This window comes from Eleutherodactylus coqui, chromosome 1 (genome assembly GCF_035609145.1).
Source record: "Eleutherodactylus coqui strain aEleCoq1 chromosome 1, aEleCoq1.hap1, whole genome shotgun sequence".
Lineage (NCBI taxonomy): Eukaryota > Metazoa > Chordata > Amphibia > Anura > Eleutherodactylidae > Eleutherodactylus > Eleutherodactylus coqui.
The window spans coordinates 39,284,118-39,304,681 of NC_089837.1; the positions used below are offsets into that span (position 1 = coordinate 39,284,118).

The following is a 20,564-nucleotide window of genomic DNA, read 5'->3' on the forward strand; positions in this document are numbered from 1 at the left end:
TTGCTGGGACCGAGCCTGACCAAGGGCCCGCTCACATACTTCCCACACAGGCTACTGCGGGTCCTGGTCAGTTTTCCTTGGCCTTCTAAGGCCACCTCCTCCTCCTGCTTGGGGTCAGGGGATCAGCATTGGGCATCATGTATTTTCTCTCGTGTTACCACAGTTATCTGAGAAACTTGTTTGGGACAAACAAGAGGAGCGATACAGCGCTAATGAGACGTTCACAGCTGCGCTAGCATCGGAGTCCGCTCTATGCCCGCGATTGCTGAGGGTTTGTGCAGAGGCCTATGTCCTCAGCGCAGTGAAAGTCTGCCATGTTTGGGCACTCTGATTTCTTTATGTGTCTTGTCTTTGGGTTCCTTGGACCCACCCATGCTGTGGGTGCACACAGACTTCCCATTGCGGTGTTTTACCTGCCTGGCACTAAAAAAACCACTAACTGACTAGGGCATGGATTGTGGGCCAAGCCCATCCGGGGCACTGCATTGGGACAAACAAGAGGAGCGATACAGCGCTAGTGAGACGTTCACAGCTGCGCTAGCATCGGAGTCCGCTCTATGCCCGCAATTCCTGAGGGTTTTTGCAGAGGCCTATGTCCTCGGGGCAGAGAAAGTCTGCCATGTTTGGGCACTCTGATTTCTTTATGTGTACTGTCTTTGGGTTCCTTGGACACACCTATCCTGTGGGTGCACACAGACTTCCCATAGCGGTGTTTTACCCGTCTGGCACAAAGACACTGACAGACTTGGGTAGGGTGCAGAGTGCAGATCGCTTTCCCCTTGCATTATCGATGAGGTATCCGACACCCAAACACAATGAGTAGTGTGTGGACACATGGATTCCCCATTGCTATGTCACTCATAGCACCTTGGGCCACGCAAGGTGTTTGCTGGGATCGAGCCTGACCCAGGGCCTGCTCACGTGCTTCCCACACAGATTATTGCTGCATTGTGGAGATGTGTAGAAATGCTGGGCTGGCACCTGAGTCCCCTTTATGCCCACGTTTGCGGCTCCTGACAATTTTGCGACGGAGGTGACATGGGATTGGAATGATGATCGTACATCAATTTGTCATCAATTCTCAACAGCATTGTGGGCTATTGCCTCCCTTTCAAAGAGGGTCGCTGCCTGGCCCTGCCAACCCTCTGCAGCGTGTGTCTCCGGTTCCTCCTCATCGCAGACGCACTGAGAAATAGACATGAGGGTGGTGTGGCTATGAGACCAGCGTGTGGCATGAGGGCAGGTGAAGGCTGCGCAGGGACACTTTTGTGTGCGCTGTGGACGCAGGGTCGTGCGGGGGGTTGGACAGCATGTAACCCAGGAGAAGAGGCAGCGGTGTGACCCACAGGCAGTGATTGTCCTTGGTTGGAGGTAGTGTGGTGCTTAGCTAAGGTGTGCCTTGCTAATGAGGGTTTGTCCAAAGTAAAAATTGTTGGGGGGGGCAGACTCTTGCCCCCATTTTGGCTTAATAGTGGGACCTGGGAGTCTCAGATGCAGCCCTGCTTGCTGCCCCTGCCCTTCCCTATCCGTTTCTGTGGTGTTTCCATGACTTTCGGATGTTTTCTGGTTTTTCACAAGTAAAGACCTATGCGGAGCATCGGTCCTATACAAAAATGCTCGAGTCGCCCATTGACTTCAATGGGGTTCATTACTCGAAACGAACCCTCGAGCATCGCGGAATGTTCGACTCGAGCAACGAGCACCCAAACACTTCGGTGCTCGCTCATCTCTACTCAAAAATCATTCAACCAAGCAAAAGTGAACGATCATCAGTGTAAACGCGGCCAACGATCGAACAACAAGGAATAAATTGTTCGCTTTTCGGCAATCGTTCATGTTATGCAGACAAAAAGATCATTGTTGGCTCATTCACCAATCGTTTGGTTTAAATACCCATGGTTCAGTCGTTCTCCGTCATTTATACAGCAAATACTAACGACTGAATGATTTCTCATTTGCCTCTAGAAACAGGCTGCCCGAGCGAAGAAATGAACATCTGAGATACCCCGAGGCAGATACTCTATATAACACCAATGATTTTCATTTTTTTCTCTCCTCTGCAAACAGTACAGGAGCTCCGCCCCCTTATATACTGATCACATGGTGGTGACATCATCACAGGTCCTTCATCCACCACTTCTCCTCCTCACTGCTTAGCTCCACCCCTTACATACTGATCACATGGTGGTGACATCATCACAGGTCCTTCAGCCACCACTTCTCCTCCTCACTGTTGAGCTCCACCCCTTATATACTGATCACATGGTGGTGATGTCATCACAGGTCCTTCAGCCACCACTTCTCCTCCTTACTGTTGAGCTCCGCCCCTTACATACTGATCACATGGTGGTGACATCATCACAGGTCCTGGTCACGCTGTTGTGTTGCTCTCTCAGGTAATTTACGTCAGGAGGATTTAGTTGCTCTTCTTTTGGTAATGTAGTATGTAAGGCTGAAAATAGCCCTCTGTCCATCCAGCTCAGCCTATTGGCCCCCAATGCTGATCCAGAGGAAGGCAAAAAACTCAAGGAGGTAGAAGACAATTTTCCTCATTAAAGGAAAAAAATTTCTTTCCGACTTCAATCTGGCAATTGGAATAATCCCCGAATCACCGACCCTACTGAGGTAATCTGTGATATAACGTATAATATTGTATCGCCCAAGAAAGCCGTCCAAGACCCTCTTTATTTTTTTAGTGAGTCCTCCATCCCCACATCCTCAGGCAGAGGGTTCCATAGTCTCACTGCTCTTGCAGTAAAGAACCCTCTCCTAATTTGTGTAGAAACCTTCTTTCCTCAAGATGTAGAGAGCGCCCCCTTGTTACAGTCCTGGGTATATTAGATGATGGGAGAGATCTCTGTACTGACCCCTGATATATTATACATAGTTATTAGAGCGCCCCCTTGTTACAGTCCTGGGTATAATAGATGATGGGAGATATCTCTGTATTGTCCCTGATATATTATACATAGTTATTAGAGCGCCCCCTTGTTACAGTCCTGGGTATATTAGATAATGGGAGAGATCTCTGTATTGTCCCCTGATATATTATACATAGTTATTAGAGTGCCCCCTTGTTACAGTCCTATGTATATTAGATGATGGGAGAGATCTCTGTATTGTCCCCTGATATATCTATACATAGTTATTAGAGCGCCCCCTTGTTACAGTCCTGGGTATAATAGATGATGGGAGACATCTCTGTATTGTCCCCTGATATATTATACATAGTTATTAGAGCGTCCCCTTGTTACAGTCCTGGGTATAATAGATGATGGGAGACATCTCTGTATTGTCCCCTTATATATTATACATAGTTATTAGAGAGCCCCCTTGTTACAGTCCTGGGTATATTAGATGATGGGAGAGATCTCTGTATTGTCCCCTGATATATTATACATAGTTATTAGAGCGCCCCCTTGTTACAGTCCTGGGTATATTAGATGATGGGAGAGATCTCTGTATTGTCCCCTGATATATTATGCATAGTTATTAGAGCGCCCCCTTGTTACAGTCCTGGGTATAATAGATGATCGGAGAGATCTCTGTATTGTCCCCTGATATATTTATTCATAGTTATTAGAGCGCCCCCTTGTTACAGTCCTGGGTATAATAGATGATGGGGGAGATCTCTGTATTGTCCCCTGATATATTATACATAGTTATTAGAGAGCCCCCTTGTTACAGTCCTGGGTATATTAGATGATGGGAGAGATCTCTGTATTGTCCCCTGATATATTATACATAGTTATTAGAGCGCCCCCTTGTTACAGTCCTGGGTATATTAGATGATGGGAGAGATCTCTGTATTGTCCCCTGATATATTATACATAGTTATTAGAGCGCCCCCTTGTTACAGTCCTGGGTATATTAGATGATGGGAGAGATCTCTGTATTGTCCCCCGATATATTATACATAGTTATTAGAGCGCCCCCTTGTTACAGTCCTGGGTATATTAGATGATGGGAGAGATCTCTGTATTGTCCCCTGATATATTATACATAGTTATTAGAGCGCCCCCTTGTTACAGTCCTGGGTATATTAGATGATGGGAGAGATCTCTGTATTGTCCCCTGATATATTATACATAGTTATTAGAGCGCCCCCTTGTTACAGTCCTGGGTATATTAGATGATGGGAGAGATCTCTGTATTGTCCGCCGATATATTATACATAGTTATTAGAGCGCCCCCTTGTTACAGTCCTGGGTATATTAGATGATGGGAGAGATCTCTGTACTGACCCCTGATATATTATACATAGTTATTAGAGCGCCCCCTTGTTACAGTCCTGGGTATAATAGATGATGGGGGAGATCTCTGTATTGTCCCCTGATATATTATACATAGTTATTAGAGAGCCCCCTTGTTACAGTCCTGGGTATATTAGATGATCGGAGAGATCTCTGTATTGTCCCCTGATATATTATACATAGTTATTAGAGCGCCCCCTTGTTACAGTCCTGGGTATAATAGATGATGGGAGAGATCTCTGTATTGTCCCCTGATATATTATACATAGTTATTAGAGAACCCCCTTGTTACAGTCCTGGGTACATTAGATGATGGGAGAGATCTCTGTATTGTCCCCTGATATATTATACATAGTTATTAGAGCGCCCCCTTGTTACAGTCCTGGGTATAATAGATGATCGGAGAGATCTCTGTATTGTCCCCTGATATATTTATACATAGTTATTAGAGCGCCCCCTTGTTACAGTCCTGGGTATAATAGATGATGGGGGAGATCTCTGTATTGTCCCCTGATATATTATACATAGTTATTAGAGAGCCCCCTTGTTACAGTCCTGGGTATATTAGATGATGGGAGAGATCTCTGTATTGTCCCCTGATATATTATACATAGTTATTAGAGCGCCCCCTTGTTACAGTCCTGGGTATATTAGATGATGGGAGAGATCTCTGTATTGTCCCCCGATATATTATACATAGTTATTAGAGCGCCCCCTTGTTACAGTCCTGGGTATATTAGATGATGGGAGAGATCTCTGTACTGACCCCTGATATATTATACATAGTTATTAGAGCGCCCCCTTGTTACAGTCCTGGGTATAATAGATGATGGGGGAGATCTCTGTATTGTCCCCTGATATATTATACATAGTTATTAGAGAGCCCCCTTGTTACAGTCCTGGGTATATTAGATAATGGGAGAGATCTCTGTATTGTCCCCTGATATATTATACATAGTTATTAGAGCGCCCCCTTGTTACAGTCCTGGGTATATTAGATGATGGGAGAGATCTCTGTACCGACCCCTGATATATTTATACATAGTTATTAGAGCGCCCCCTTGTTACAGTCCTGGGTATATTAGATGATGGGAGAGATCTCTGTATTGTCCCCTGATATATTATACATAGTTATTAGAGCGCCCCCTTGTTACAGTCCTGGGTATATTAGATGATGGGAGAGATCTCTGTATTGTCCCCCGATATATTATACATAGTTATTAGAGCGCCCCCTTGTTACAGTCCTTGGTATATTAGATGATGGGAGAGATCTCTGTACTGACCCCTGATATATTATACATAGTTATTAGAGCGCCCCCTTGTTACAGTCCTGGGTATAATAGATGATGGGGGAGATCTCTGTATTGTCCCCTGATATATTATACATAGTTATTAGAGAGCCCCCTTGTTACAGTCCTGGGTATATTAGATGATGGGAGAGATCTCTGTATTGTCCCCTGATATATTATACATAGTTATTAGAGCGCCCCCTTGTTACAGTCCTGGGTATATTAGATGATGGGAGAGATCTCTGTACCGACCCCTGATATATTTATACATAGTTATTAGAGCACCCCCTTGTTACAGTCCTGAGTATAAATTTATGATGGGAGAGATCTCTGTATTGTCCCCTGATATATTTATGCATAGTTATTAGAGCGCCCCCTTGTTACAGTCCTGGGTATAATAGATGATGGGAGAGATCTCTGTACTGACCCCTGATATATTTATGCATAGTTATTAGAGCGCCCCCTTGTTACAGTCCTGGGTATAAATAGATGATGGGAGAGATCTCTGTACTGACCCCTGATATATTTTTTACATAGTTATTAGAGCGCCCCCTTGTTACAGTCCTGGGTATAAATAGATGATGGGAGAGATCTCTGTATTGTCCCCTGATATATTTATGCATAGTTATTAGAGCGCCCCCTTGTTACAGTCCTGGGTATAAATAGATGATGGGAGAGATCTCTGTATTGTCCCCTGATATATTATACATAGGTATTAGAGCGCCCCCTTCTAACAGTCCTGTCTAAATATCCATTTAAATTGTTGTGTCCCGTGTGCAAAAACCCTACCATGTGAGTACAAAATACACCGATACATGCGTGCAACATAGACTCGTTCATAGCACAAATACATGGCGCTGTATAGCGTCCATATGTGCATACACCCGTGTGAAGCCGCCCTCATGGTGTATCCACAGGATGTCTGATAGATATAGCTTCCATCTCTGAAACTCGCACCTATTTCAAAAACTGCCCACCCTCCTCAACCCCTTTCTGGCTCCCCTCCGCTGCCTGAGATTACGGAATCAGCTGTCCTGCCTGTTCTACACTGTTTCTGTAACTCTCTTAGAGGTGGAAGGGAGTTGTGTGAACAGCGAAGCACAGCGAACTGCCGGCAGTACCAGAACCTTCCAGTTTATCCAGTTCTCTTGTATTCTCATCCAATGCAGTCCTTCTCGCGAATAATCCAAGGATGGACAAAGAAAGAAATGACGTTACCTTAAGAATATTAAACTTCACTTTGGAGATCATCTACCTGCTGACCGGAGAGGTAAGCTTTTCTGTATTTCTATAATCTTTATTGTATTATAAAGGAGAACAAAATAACTGAACAGCAGAAAATGTGAAGATCGGCCACCAATATGGTCAGTTCTGTATGGTGGGAACCAATGAGCTAATAGTAATGTTGTAGGGGCAATGAGAATGGGAAGTAGGCTCCTTGTTATGGGGAGGGAAGGGCAGCCAGGAACCAGCAGGATCACATGGACTGAGTTTTGCTCTGAGATTAGATTTTTCCTATTAGTTTGACACCTATATAGAAACATAGAAGATTAACGGCAGGAGGAGCGCAGGGTCCATCTAGTCTCACCTCTATACACTCTTTGTAAAAAAAAATCCCACTCCTAGATGAGTTGTCGTTTTCCTGAAAAACTCGGCATGCAGTTCCAACTCAAGCGAATAGGCAAATAATGAGAGTTGTAAGGTGATTAGATGTACGGTCTTGTCACCTGAGGCCCTAAAATTGGTTCCTCCTTGGTCTATAAGAAGCTCTCGGAGGCTCCTTGTGTGGAGTGACCTCTTCTTCCACTTGTTGACCATTGGATGCCTCTACGACGCAGAGAAGAGATTTTGCCCAATTAACAGAGTCTAAGAGGGGCGCATTATTGGACTGCAAGAAGCTGGATGATCATATCAACGAATTGCTGCCACCTGGGCCGTTCTGACCAGACGGTTTGGAGGTATTGGCATCTGTGAATGAGCGAGGGCACACAAGACGACCAGGCTCAGGACCCCCTCAACAGACCACTACTAGAGAGGATTGTCCGACAAGCACAAGCAGCTCCAGTTGTTTGGTTGTCCGCCATCCAGAGACAGGTAGCACCATCGTTACATCCCTGTGTCTGTTGGAACCATTTCCAGGTGCTTGGCTGAAGGACTGTGGTGGATTTCCTTTGCGGAAATTTTCCTGTTTATTTCCTGTTTATTTCCTGTTTATTTCCTGTTTATTCTTGGCGCGTAACAAGTTTTTATAAGGCACATCAAAACAGCCCTTTTGGGGCAGGCAAGAATTACATAGACACAACGTGTTGGTTGATTATTGGATAAGCGTCTTACTTCATCCGGTCATATGGTATGGCCCATCACGTGGTAGCAGATAAGATGGGGCAGATACTATTTCGTATCGTACGTGTATTTCCACCGAAATCATTGGCTGTGTCGTCATGAGTTAGTAATAGCATAGACCGCCCATGTTATTTGCGTCTGTTTCCAGTAAAATCGCTGGGGGATTTTCACGGTGATCCAAAAGCGGTAGTCCGTCTCAGATGCGGTTGATTGTCTAATTCCTAGTTCCGTATTAATACATGCAGCTGGACGGTCAAATATATTTATACATGTTGGTTACGTGCTAAATTCCATCTTTGTCAGCAGAGTTATGAAAAACAGATATTTCATATAAGCATTGCCTAATAGTATTGCATAATTGTACGTACACTTCTATAGTTGAATCAAAACAGAATTAAAGCATTTGAATTAACAAGTTTCCCCGTATGGGCCCACCAAACCCCAATACATAAATCTTAATATATTGGGGTTGCCACCACAGGACATTTGGTCTCATGGCATCCATTGTGTATTCTGCCTTTGACACTCACCGTCCCCTCCAATTGCAGTGGTGTAATAAACAGCAAAACTGGATGCTGTGGAGTGGAAACAGCTTGTCTTCAGCGACACATCCAGAAACCTCTCACATGTCAGAGAGACATGTCAAAAGTTTTGATCAGTGAGGGTCTCACTGCTGATCGCTAGAATGTAGGAAGAGCATTGCTCAACCCAGCGCTGTCCCCTCTCAGCTATCTTGGCTGCTTTTTGGATTTTCCTGGCAGCTGAAGACAGCCTGCATAATAGCCTGTAGAAGCATAAACCTCCATGTGGGCCGTCTTCAGATGCCGAGAGGAGCCTAAAAGCAGCGAAGACAGAAGAGGGGATACAATGCTCTGGTGAGCTCTGCAGCCACCATGTTCTAGCAATCAGCGGGGGTCTTAGCAGGGGGACCCCAATGATCAGAACTTTTGACATGTCTTTCTAACATGTGAAAAGTTACTGAAAAGTCTAGTTACTCTTTAATTAAACCTTTAAAGGGGTCGTCCAGGTCTTTGTTTTTATTTTAAAATGCAACACACACCTGTTCACATAACAAATCTACAATAAGTTCACGGCCTCCAATAACACCCTCTTGTATCTCTGCCAGCATTGGCTGCAGCCATCATATGGGTATACAAACCCATCACTCATGTAACTAGTGTAAAAAGAGACTGTTGTGGATTTCCTTTGTGGATCCACGGCCTACTCAAATAGGAATGTTTGCACCCTTTCCTGATTGGTTACGAATTGATAATGCGCATAAGAAGATTTCACACTGACACAGGTTCAGCATGTATAAGCTTACTCAATTCTGCTTTATTTGTGGGCGCGCAGCCTCTTTTAAAGAGTTTAACATATCTGCCCATCTGGGCAGGTCAAAAATTACATAGATACAACGTATTGTTTAATTATTTTATAAGCATCTTGAAATTCTTCCATCCTCCGGTCATCTGTTATTGGCCATCATGTCGTAGCAGTCCGGAGAGGGCAGGACGAGATGAGTGGGTTGTCTTGGACCCACGTGTGATTCCTCCGATATGATTGGAGATTACAGCTTGAACTATTAATTGTTTAAATTTCCCATGTTATTTGCATAAGTTTCCAGTAAAACTGCTTGGGTTATTATTGCCGTAGCTGCTTCAGACTGCGGTTATTTATGTCTGATGTACCCCTGTTAAAGTTACTAAGAATCGGGAAATAGAGCGTTCTTGCTGACTGCTAGCTTCTGCTTGCATCTGTAGGAGTTTAGAGAATTGGAAAGTTTCACCATTTTTACATATAAGGAAGTAAATATATTGGATACACAGAGAGTATATCTATATCTGTAGAAGGGAAAACAAAATGGAGTAATACTGGCATTGGTATACATCTATAAAAACAGGTCTCCTGTCCACATGAAATGTATGTCCATTGTCCCGAAAATATAGATATGGCGGATATCCACCACAAACCCCCCTTGAAACTATCCGTTTCACTAAACTAACTACACTAACTGTTCCTACACTACCACATATCATCCTCAACTATTGACCCTCCTTGACGTCCCAGATCGTGGTAGGTACACAATGGAGCAGGTAGTCATCGAGGTGGAACAGGTAGTCATCGGGGTTGGAATACACTGTACACAACAACAACAAACAGAAATTAGGATAACTATAGAGGTGACAAATATAATTAATAACTTCTTTATCAGAATAAACTCTAGTGTAGAATGTTCTGAAAACTCAGTAGAGTGGGCGGTCTTTCACAACTGTCGCTCAGGCTGTAAATGCCCCTCCGATACCTAGGTGTGGGTTCATGGCAATCGGGTCTTTGGTACATAAGGATACCTAGCCAGGACAGTGCACACGGCCCTCTTGGAATATTGGTGGGGATATTTGTGTAGGAAAAATTACCACAGGACCAGACCCATTCTGCTTTAACTTGATCTCTGGCTTTATATTCATCTGGTACCCTCATAGGAACCCTTACGGCATCTCTGTACATGTGAAGGTCTAGGCTACCACCTGGGATCTTGAGGTATTAGGTTAGGAGAGGTGCGGCTTTTACTATTTTAGGTAAACACTGCATAACTTGTGTTAAACCCGCCTTCTTGACGCTACCTCGATTCATCCACAAAGAGTGCAAAATTAGGACTATCTAATGCCTAATCAAGATGACTGAACCTCTGCCCTATTAGTACGTGCATGATCATATCTATCTGTCCAGAAGGAAAAACTACAAGGTGATTATTCCCACTTCCCTTTTCCAGAGGCGGCAAGGTAGCGGGACTGGGGCGTTGTAACGCCAGCATGTTGCGTGGCATGAGCAGAGTGCACTGCAGATAAAATAAAGCAAAATCTTAGCAAAAACCTATCACAGTGTTCTAAATGCACAATGTTTTAAAACTCATTTTATCTATTCTGCTGTTAGGTATGTACCTAACTGAGGAAACAGGCTAATAAAAGATACTTAGTCCGTTTTCTCCATCACCGTCTCTCAGTTTAAACTTCTCCATAATTTTAACATATCTGCCCTTTTAGGGCAGATTTTAGGGTACCGTTCATCTTTCCTACTTTCCCACTGCTCCGTGTATGGTAGGGTGGGTAAGAGGCCTAGGATGTACCCAGAGCAGACATGATGCCACATTATTTCACCTATGGAGTGTGTACCTTCGTTTAACTCATTAATTTCCGGTACCCTGTATCTGCAGATTACCTCATTCATGAGCTTCTGTGGGGTTACCTGCTCATTTACCTTAGTATCAGGGTGGGCCTCCAACCTGAAAAGACTCCAATAACAACAAGCACATATTCATACTCCCCAACAGGTGTGAGTTGAATGTGGTCAAATTGGCAATCTCTGAAATGGGTAGAGTGGTCCAGGCAAGTGTTATATGGCCACCTTACTTCTGCCCGGACTCGCACATGGCAAAGATCATGCTAACTGGACAAATGATGCAGCAGCTACAGAGAACCCAGCTGTCACCCATTCTCGTTCAGTGTCGACGTCATTGCTGCTTTTGATAGGTATGTCTTTCTGTGTACCAGTTGGGCCATCATGAGGCACAGGGACCTCTGTAGGCAAGTTCTGCTGACTGTTCGCCATACGCCGTCCTGTTCTGTTGCTCCCGTCTTTTAGCCCATTTTTGCTTTCTTTCCTCGTTGGTTTGTAACTGTAAAGTCCTTATCATATCAATGTCCAAAGTTTTTATCAATGTCCAAAGTTTTTATCAATGTCCAAAGTTTTTGCCACTGACTCATGCTGTCAGTATCTTTTCTTCTTTCTTCCACGGCTTGAGGGCTGCCTTTGCTGTGCTGTCGGCGAGGGTGTCGTCTCTCGCTTCTCCATTGTAGGAATCAGTGTGAGCTCTCCATTGCCAGGTAGTAGTAGTAGTAGGGTTTCCCAGAGACTCTGCACCGCTGCACCCTTCTTAATTGGCTGTCCTACTGAGATAAGAAACTGTCTGGCCTTCCATATTGGGCCGTAATCATGAGCTATGCCAAATGCATACCAGGAGTTAGTGCAAAGGGTTGCCGTCTTACCTTCTACCACTCCACACGCCTCAGTGAGGGCCTTCGGTTCTGCTTCTTGCACTGAGACATGCGGAGGCAGAGCTTCTGCGTTTAGGACATCTTGTTGTGTGACCTCCGCATATCTGGTTCGGAGTCATCAATCCTCACCCTGGTACCATCTACAAAAGAAAACTCAAAATATGCATTATTAACAGTGGGTTCTAATAACAGTTTTTGTCAGAATCTTGTTGCAAAGAATTTAAAAATTAAAATAAAATAGCTGATCTGCCATACTCAGATCACCTATGCCTCCCCTCCCCCGTTTAGGAATACCCGATTAAAAGAAGAGTAGCACATTGTAGCCAGATCTAACAGGCCAGAGATAAGTGCTTGGGTTGCACTTGCATGAATATGCTCTGGGTGTCATTTGGGGTGTGGACCACTAGGGGGTAGTCCAATACCAACTTAGAAGACACGTGGGGTGTTTGTCAACCATTGCCTGTACTGCTGTCACCGCACAAACACATGAGGGAGCTCCTCGAGTTACTGGATCCAACCTCATGGAGTAGTATCCCAGTGGCCGTGGTTGTCCTCCGTGCTTTTGTGTCAATACTGTCGTATGGGCGGCAGTATGAAACAAGGCCCAGAAAGGTGCGGAATTTGGCAATTTATAAAAACAGGTCTCCTGTCCACATGAAATGTATGTCCATTGTCCCGAAAATATAGATATGGCAGATATCCACTACAAGACCTACCAGAAGTGTAAAAGTGGTGGCACTGTAAGAGGGAGTAATGTATAAGATGATGATGATGATCTGTTCAGTCGCATCCGACGCTCGGTAACTCTATGGATCAATGTTCTCCACGCATTCCTGTCTTTCACGGCTTCTTTCGATTCCGCGATTGACATGTTGGTCATAGCCTTGATTGTATCTAGCCATCTTGTTCTTTGTCGTCCTGATCTTCTCTTTCCACTGACCTTGCCAAGCATCAGTACTGTATGAGGTAAGTACTTTAAAAAATATATAGGTTATATAATTTTCTCCCACTACCACCAATGTTTAGGAAATCCAAGAACCCCTTTAGCTTATGTCGATAAAGGTTTCGATCATGTCTGCCCTTTCCCTTCAGCTATATGAATTCAAGGGATATTCTTATAGCATATATCTTTTCAAAGGATAGGTGATAAAAGTCTGATTAGTGGGGATCTCACCACTAGAGATGAGCGAACACGTTCGGCTCCGCCCCTTTTTCGCCCGAACACCGAACTTTGCGAACACTTCAGTGTTCGGGCGAAAAAGTTCGGGGGCCGCCGTGGCAGCGCGGGGGGGTGCGGCGGGGAGTGGGGGGGAGAGGGAGAGAGAGAGGGCTCCCCCCTGTTCCCCGCTACTGCCGCCCGCGCCGCCGCGCATCTCCCCGCCCCCCGGCGGCACCCGGACACTTACGCGCGAACACTGCAGTGTTCGGCAAAGCCGGTGTCCGGGTGCGGATGTGTCCGTAACGGACACGTTCACTCATCCCTACTCACCACCACTGAGAACCCCACTGATCTTAACCCCAAAATAACGCGGCCCTTTTTTTTTTCATTTTTTTAGTTTTTTTTCTCTCCCCTTTATTTATCCATCGATGTCGCTGTATGAGGGCTTGTTTTTTGCGGGACGAGTTGTATTTTTCAATGGTGCCATTTAATGAACCATATAATGTACTTAAAAACGTTAAAAATATTTTAAGTGGAGTAAAATGAAAAAAATAACGACCTTCCGCCATCCTTCGGTGCGTCTTATTTCTATGGCGCACAAACTGCAACAAAAACGACATGATAACTTTATTCTATGGGTCGGTACTATTACTACAATACCAAACTTGTATAGTTTCTTTTTTTTGCCGTACTGCGTTTTTAAAAAAAAGACATTTAATTGTTTTTAATTTTCTGCCGCCATCTGCTGCACGTAATAAGATTTTAATTTTTTCGTTGACATAGATGTGCAAGGACTCATTTTTTGCGGGACGTCCTGTAGTTTCGGTTGATATAATTTTGAAGTATATGTGACTTTTTGATCGCTTTTTATCGCATTGATTCTCTGAGACAGGGTGACCAAAAAAGGGCATTTCTGGCGTTCTTTTTTTTTTTCTGACGACGTCTATCGTACAGGGTAAATAATGCATAATTTAGATAGATCGGACTTTTACGGACGCAGCGATACCAAATATGCATTTTTGTTTTATGTTTCAGGTTCTTTTATTATAAATATGGCAAAAGAGGGGGGGATTAAAACGTTCATAACTTTTTTTTTTTTTTTACAAATAGTCCTACATAGCATGTCATCATACTGCTATTGGGCAGGCAGTCTATCAAGCCACCCCACGGGGATGGCTTAATAGGCATTCTGCTATGACAGCCCTGGGGCGTTTCAGAAGGCTCCCAGCTGCCATTACACCTGCACGGCTCATTGCGATCCCATCGTGGGGGCCCGTAAGGAACCCCTGAACATCGTTTGAGAGATTTAAATGCTGCTGTCAGAATTGACAGTGGTGTTTAAAGGGTTAACAGCGTTGATTAGCCGCCGCCCGCGGTGTATAATGGGAGATACCCACGCGATCCCCCTTAATACATACCCCGATACTACAGGATGTAAATGTATGCCCTACAGTGGGAAGTGGTTAAGAATGGGGGTCCTGGGTCCCCGTCTCATCCTCTCTGTTCCCTTTGTAGTGAGGAGGGACTGCCAAAGATAACCCAGCGCCTCGAACTCATGCTATCTCTGGCAGTTCCATTGAATTGAATAAAGCAGTCTTGCATTCATGCCCAATTGCTTAATGTCTCACCAGACATCTATTCCGGGATCACAATCTCTTACTTTCTACTGAGGGAGGAATACTGTATTCAATTCTCTACGTTTCTCTCTCGCCATACCCAGGATTATACGATGGTGAAGAAGACATCGGGTGACGGTACGATTCCCAACAGCCATCTCCATGAGTCAGGAGGATGGAGCAGGAGCCAGAACCCCTTCAAAGAGGCTCCTCCTCACTTACCGATACATGAACAGAAGATCCTAGAACTCACCAACAAGATCACTGAGCTGCTGACTGGAGAGGTGACACTGCTGGGAATGCTGGGAAATTATTCAGTAATGGCACTAGAGGAGTCTGGGTAATGACGGTATCATTGTGTTGTCAGGTTCCTATAAGGTGTCAGGATGTCTCTGTCTATTTCTCCATGGAGGAGTGGGAGTATTTAGAAGAACGTGAGCATCTGTATAAGGACGTCATGATGGAGAACTGTAAGCCTCTGCTATTACAAGGTAATGAGATTTTTTCCCATGACCATGAGCACAGGGAGGCAATAGCAACCATGTTAAAGATTTAAATGGAACTTGTCACCTCCAATGGCATTATAAACTAATAGTGGGTTTACATGAAATGAATGTCGGGCAAACGATGCCCGACGCTCGTCCCTGTGAGTCCTCGCTCCTGCATGGGAGCTAGTAGTGCTGTCTCGCTCACAGAGTGGCCAGCAGAGGGGCGGGGCGGCTGCAGGAGATTTCTCTCCTCTCACTCCCCCGCCCCTCTCCATTGACATAACACAGCTGCTGTTAAATACTGAACGGCCGCTATTTACACTGAACGATGAGCGATCAGCTCATCATCCATCGTTTATGCTTTATAAAACTGAGAACTGTAGACTCTACAGACCTCATTGGCATGTCCATGAACGTAGCCTGAGATGCTTATATTATTATGTCAAGGTCCATGAACTTAGCCTGCGATGCTTATATTATTATTTCAAGGTCCATGAACTTAGCCTGAGATGCTTATATTATTATTTCAAGGTCCATGAACTTAGCCTGAGATGCTTATATTATTATGTCAAGGGTGATTTCACAGCATTTTTATTCAGTTTTATGGAAGTTTCTCATGCAGTTTTCTGAGCCATAGTCATAAGTGGGTCCAGCAGGAAGAAGAAGTATGTTCTAGCTTTATATTTCCCATTCATTTGAATCCACTTCTGACTTTGGTTTAAAATAATTGTATAAAGCCTGCAGCTTTTTTTCCGAAAAATGTTGTGTTGAACCAGAATTAAATAGTTTTTAACTTGACAACCCCCTTTAATACAGACTGCAGTCATGATCAGATGGTCAATAGTAATATTCTGTTACAGTGTATTACAATGATGCAATATCGGTAAGGGCTAAACGTGTTCACAAAGAACAGGTTTGATTGCCAGATCAGATTTAGCTTTTAAGACTTTTGAACTTTATCAAGCCTTCACTGAAAGTGGACCAGAATTGTGGTCTCTGATGTTGAAATATTTTAAATAGGACAAAGTTTTACAAGGCTGGAATCACATATGCAGTTTTTTTAATGAAAGCTAGATGTGCATTTAAAAGGAATGGGAAATATATAGGATGGACTTATACTTTTCCTTCCTGCTGGATCCATTTCTGGCTTTAGCTTAAAAACATCAGAAACTATTTCCTTTTTAATGGGAATCTAATATAAAACAACCTACAGACTTTTTCTTGCACCACACTTTGACACCTTTGCCTGACCCTAGGTGGATGATTTTGGTGTCATTAGATAAGTAACATCCTCACCACTGCCGTAAAACCCTAAAATTTGAGTTTCATACATCGATTGACCTGTGAAGGGAAGCTTAAAGATGCAATTTTAGTTCTATGGGCATGCACCGCTAGGGAGAGTGAAGCGTTGCTAAGCAGCGTGAGACACGAGCAGTGAGGAGGAGAGAGTGAAGCACTGCTAAGGAAGCGCTAGAAGGGCGGAGAGGGAAGAGAGAAAGAGGCTGAGAGTGTAGCGGTGAGAGAGAGAAGCAGAGAGAGATAGAAGCAGTGAGAGAGAGAAAGCAGTAAGAAAGAGAAGCAGAGAGAGAGAGAGAAGCAGCAAGAGAGAGAAAGAGACATGGCGAGAAAGAAACAGAGAGAGAGAAATGGAGAGAGAGTGAGAAGCAGCGAGACAGAGAGAGAAGTGTCAAGAAAGAGAATGTGTGAAGCAGCAAGAGAGAAAAGCATAGAGAAAGAGAAAAACAGGGAGTGAGAGAGATAGAGAGAGCAGCACAGAGAGATAAAAGCAGCACGGGAGAGAGAGAAGCAGCAAAAGAGAGAAGCAGCGAGAGAGAGAAATGAAAACAGAGAAGCGGTGTGACAGAGAGAAGTGGCGAGACACAGTGAGATACAGATAGAGAAGCAGCAAGAGAGAGAGAAGAGGCAAGATAGAGAGGGAAGCAGCAAGAGGGAGAGAAACGATGAGAGGGGGAGAAACTGCGAGAGAGACATAACTGCTCCAAATACAAAGTGACACTCTGCACAATGACCTAACGAAGCAGATTTAGACTTTCACCACAACCATTTTTCCAAACATTATATGCTCGCATAGTGAACATCAGGTCAATGTAGTGATATAAATTTGTATACATTTGCAGTACAAAAATAAATTACTAAATAAAATTTTAATCCTAACAGAAAATCCCAGTGAGAACTTTGATGGAAACCTTATGTCTTCGTTAAATTGTAAAGTAGAAGATGAATATATTGTGCAGCATTCTTCAGGAAAAAAACTCATTACCTTTCATACAGATCTATCACATGATCTCAATAAGAAATGTGATCAAAACTTCAAGTCATCACTCAATTCTAAAGCAGAAGATATCATGTATCACTCTTCAGGAGAAAATGCCAATAACCTTATTGTATATCCAGAATTTGAAAGTACAGACCTATCATTTGATTCCCCTGATCACAAGGAACCTTCTCCTAACCAATCACAGAATTTTACCACAAGTACGGATCAGAAAATGCTTGCTGAATGTGGAAAACAACTTACGAACTGCTCAGGTCTTTTTATACGCAAAGTAATTCACACAGTGAAGAAGCAGTATTCATGTCCAGAATATGGGAAACGCTTTCCATATAAAGCAAATCTACATACTCGTAGTCATAACACAACTCACACAGGAGAGAAGCCATACTCATGTTCAGAATGCGGGAAATGTTTTAAAAATAAATCACTTCTTGCTAGACATTACAAAATTCACACAGGAGAGAAGCCACACTCATGTTCAGAATGTGGGAAATGTTTTTCCGATAGATCAGATCTTGCTCGACATATGAGAATTCACACAGGAGAGAAGCCATTTCCATGTCCAGAATGTGGGAAATGTTTTACAGATAAATCCAGTCTTGCTAGACATGTGAGAATTCACACAGGAAATAAGCCATACTCCTGTTTAGAATGTGGGAAAGGTTTTATAGATAAATCAGATCTTGTTAAACATCAGAGAGTTCACACAGGAGAGAAGCCATTTCCATGTTCAGAATGTGGGCAATGTTTTAAGATTAAATCACATCTTGTAAAACATCAGAGAATTCACACAGGAGAGAAGCCGTTTTCATGTTCAGAATGTGGAAAATGTTTCACTACTAATGGCAAATGTAGGGATCATCAGATACGTCACTCAGGAGAGAAGTTGTTTTCGTGTTCAGAATGTGGAAAATGTTTTATGCTGAAATCACATCTTGCTAAACATCAAATAATTCACAAAGGAGAAAGGCCATATTTATGTTCAGAATGTGGAAAATGTTTTAAGATTAAATCACATCTTGCTAAACATCTGAGAATTCACACAGGAGAGAAGCCCTTTTCATGTTCAGAATGTGGGAAATGTTTCACTACTAATGGCAAATGTAGGGATCATCAAAGACGTCACTCAGGAGAGAAGTCATTTTCTTGTTCAGAATGTGGAAAATGTTTTGTACTGAAATCAGATCTTGTTAAACATCAAAAAAGTCACTCAGATGAGAAGCCATTTTCATGTTCAGAATGTGGGAAATGTTTCACTACTAATTGCAAACGTAGGGATCATCAGAGACATCACTCAGAAGAAAAGCCGTTTTCATGTTCAGAATGTGGGAAATGTTTTAAAAATAAATCACTTCTTGTTAGACATTACAAAAGTCACACAGGCGAGAAGCCACACTCCTGTTTAGAATGTGGGAAAGGTTTTACAGATAAATCAGATCTTGTTAAACATCAGAGAATTCACACAGGAGAGAAGCCATTTCCATGTTCAGAATGTGGGAAATGTTTTATTTTGAAATCAAATCTTGTTAAACATCAGAGAACTCACACAGGAGAGAAGCCATTTCCATGTTTAGAATGTGGCAAATGTTTCACTACTAATAACAAATGTAGGGATCATCAAAGAATTCACACTGGAGAGAGGCCATTTCCATGTTCAAAATGTGGCAAATGTTTTATGATGAAATCAAATCTTGTTAGACATGAGAAGCTCCACACAGTAGAGAAGCTGTTTTCATGTTTAGAATGTGGGAAATATTTCACTACTAATGGCAAATGTAGGGATCATCAGAGACGTCATTTAGGAGAGAAGCCGTTTTCATGTTCAGAATGTGGAAAATGTTTTACAGAAAAATCATCTCTTGTTAAACATAAAAGAATTCATACAAGAGAGAAACCATTTTCTTGTTCAGAATGTGGGAAATGTTTTATGCTGAAATCAGATCTTGTTAAACATCAAAGATGTCACTCAGAGGAGAAGTCGATTTAATCTTTTAGATGAGGAAAATGTTTTACTAAGAAAATCATTTTGGAAAATCATTAGAGAATTCACATAGAGAAGAACTCATATTCTTGTTTAAAGAGTTTATTTTTTGTGTGGAATTAGCCTTCATCCAACATTCAAAATTATAGTTACCTGAGGCCAACTGTGAATGGGATCCATATGAAAAAGTATTGTGGATATAAGGAATAAAAGAAAAGCTTTCATTTTAAAAGGAGATCAAAATGGTAGACATCAGAAGAAGCTTATGTGTGTCGAGTTGATATGATTTCTAGTCGGCTCCTACAACTGCAATATGCCAAATGTTTTATAAAAATAAATAATTATGGTGCCACAGAAACAATTGATGATGCGTCTGTTATCAACCAGTAATACCCCATTTACACTGAAAGATAATAGCTCAAAAATCACTCAAACGACAGTTTAAGTGACAGTTTTGAGCGATCATCTTTGCATAGTCTATGATAGCTAATTAGTTACTAAAGCACTATGCAGGCAGAGCGGGACACTGCCGCTATTGTTCAGCAAACAATACAGATGTTTTGCATAAGCAAACAGCTGCATTGTTCTCCGTGCTTACAGCTTCTTGCCACTTGTAACCTCTCTATTCATTTTCTACTTAATATGGTGCACATAGACCTCCTATATTCTCCATGTCTCAAAGGAGGGATCCATTTCTATCAAATGTTTAATGGCATATCCTCAGAATGAACCATACTGTTGACAATTTATTTTGCTCACTTAATTTCGGGGGAATATACAGCCTCTATTCAGATGTTGCCTTTGGTTAGATTTGAAACTACGACTTAGCACCACATAGCAACAGCGCTAACCACTGGCTGTCTCTACAGATGCAGTGTATTATATCAGCAAGCAGGAGATTAGATGATCAAATTCCCGAAAAGGATGAAAAAAGTGTTAAGTGCAAAAAGGGTTTTAAAAACAGAAAAGGTAAAACATAATCCAGGAAGAAAATTAAAAAAGTTAAAATAAATACGATGAAATAGGCACATTATTTATCCCATATGGTTAAGACTAGAGATGAGCGAACGTACTCATCCGAGCTTGA

The 20,564-nt window shown here is 42.8% G+C and overlaps 2 protein-coding genes across 2 annotated transcripts in view; one reads left to right on the forward strand and one right to left on the reverse strand.

The window, feature by feature from the left end:
- The window catches only part of LOC136615682 (zinc finger protein 585A-like), a 41,944-nt gene extending 22,120 nt beyond the window's left edge, over nt 1–19,824 (forward strand). Inside the window, exons 7-11 of the mRNA XM_066594176.1 lie at nt 1,966–2,066; nt 6,712–6,812; nt 14,817–14,996; nt 15,080–15,203; nt 17,379–19,824. Coding sequence (XP_066450273.1) covers nt 1,966–2,066; nt 6,712–6,812; nt 14,817–14,996; nt 15,080–15,203; nt 17,379–19,483 — 2,611 coding nt within the window. The 3' untranslated portion in view covers nt 19,484–19,824. The remainder of the gene's footprint in view (nt 1–1,965; nt 2,067–6,711; nt 6,813–14,816; nt 14,997–15,079; nt 15,204–17,378) is intronic.
- The window catches only part of LOC136612439 (zinc finger protein 721-like), a 564,334-nt gene that overhangs the window by 121,529 nt on the left and 422,241 nt on the right, over nt 1–20,564 (reverse strand). The window lies entirely within an intron of this gene.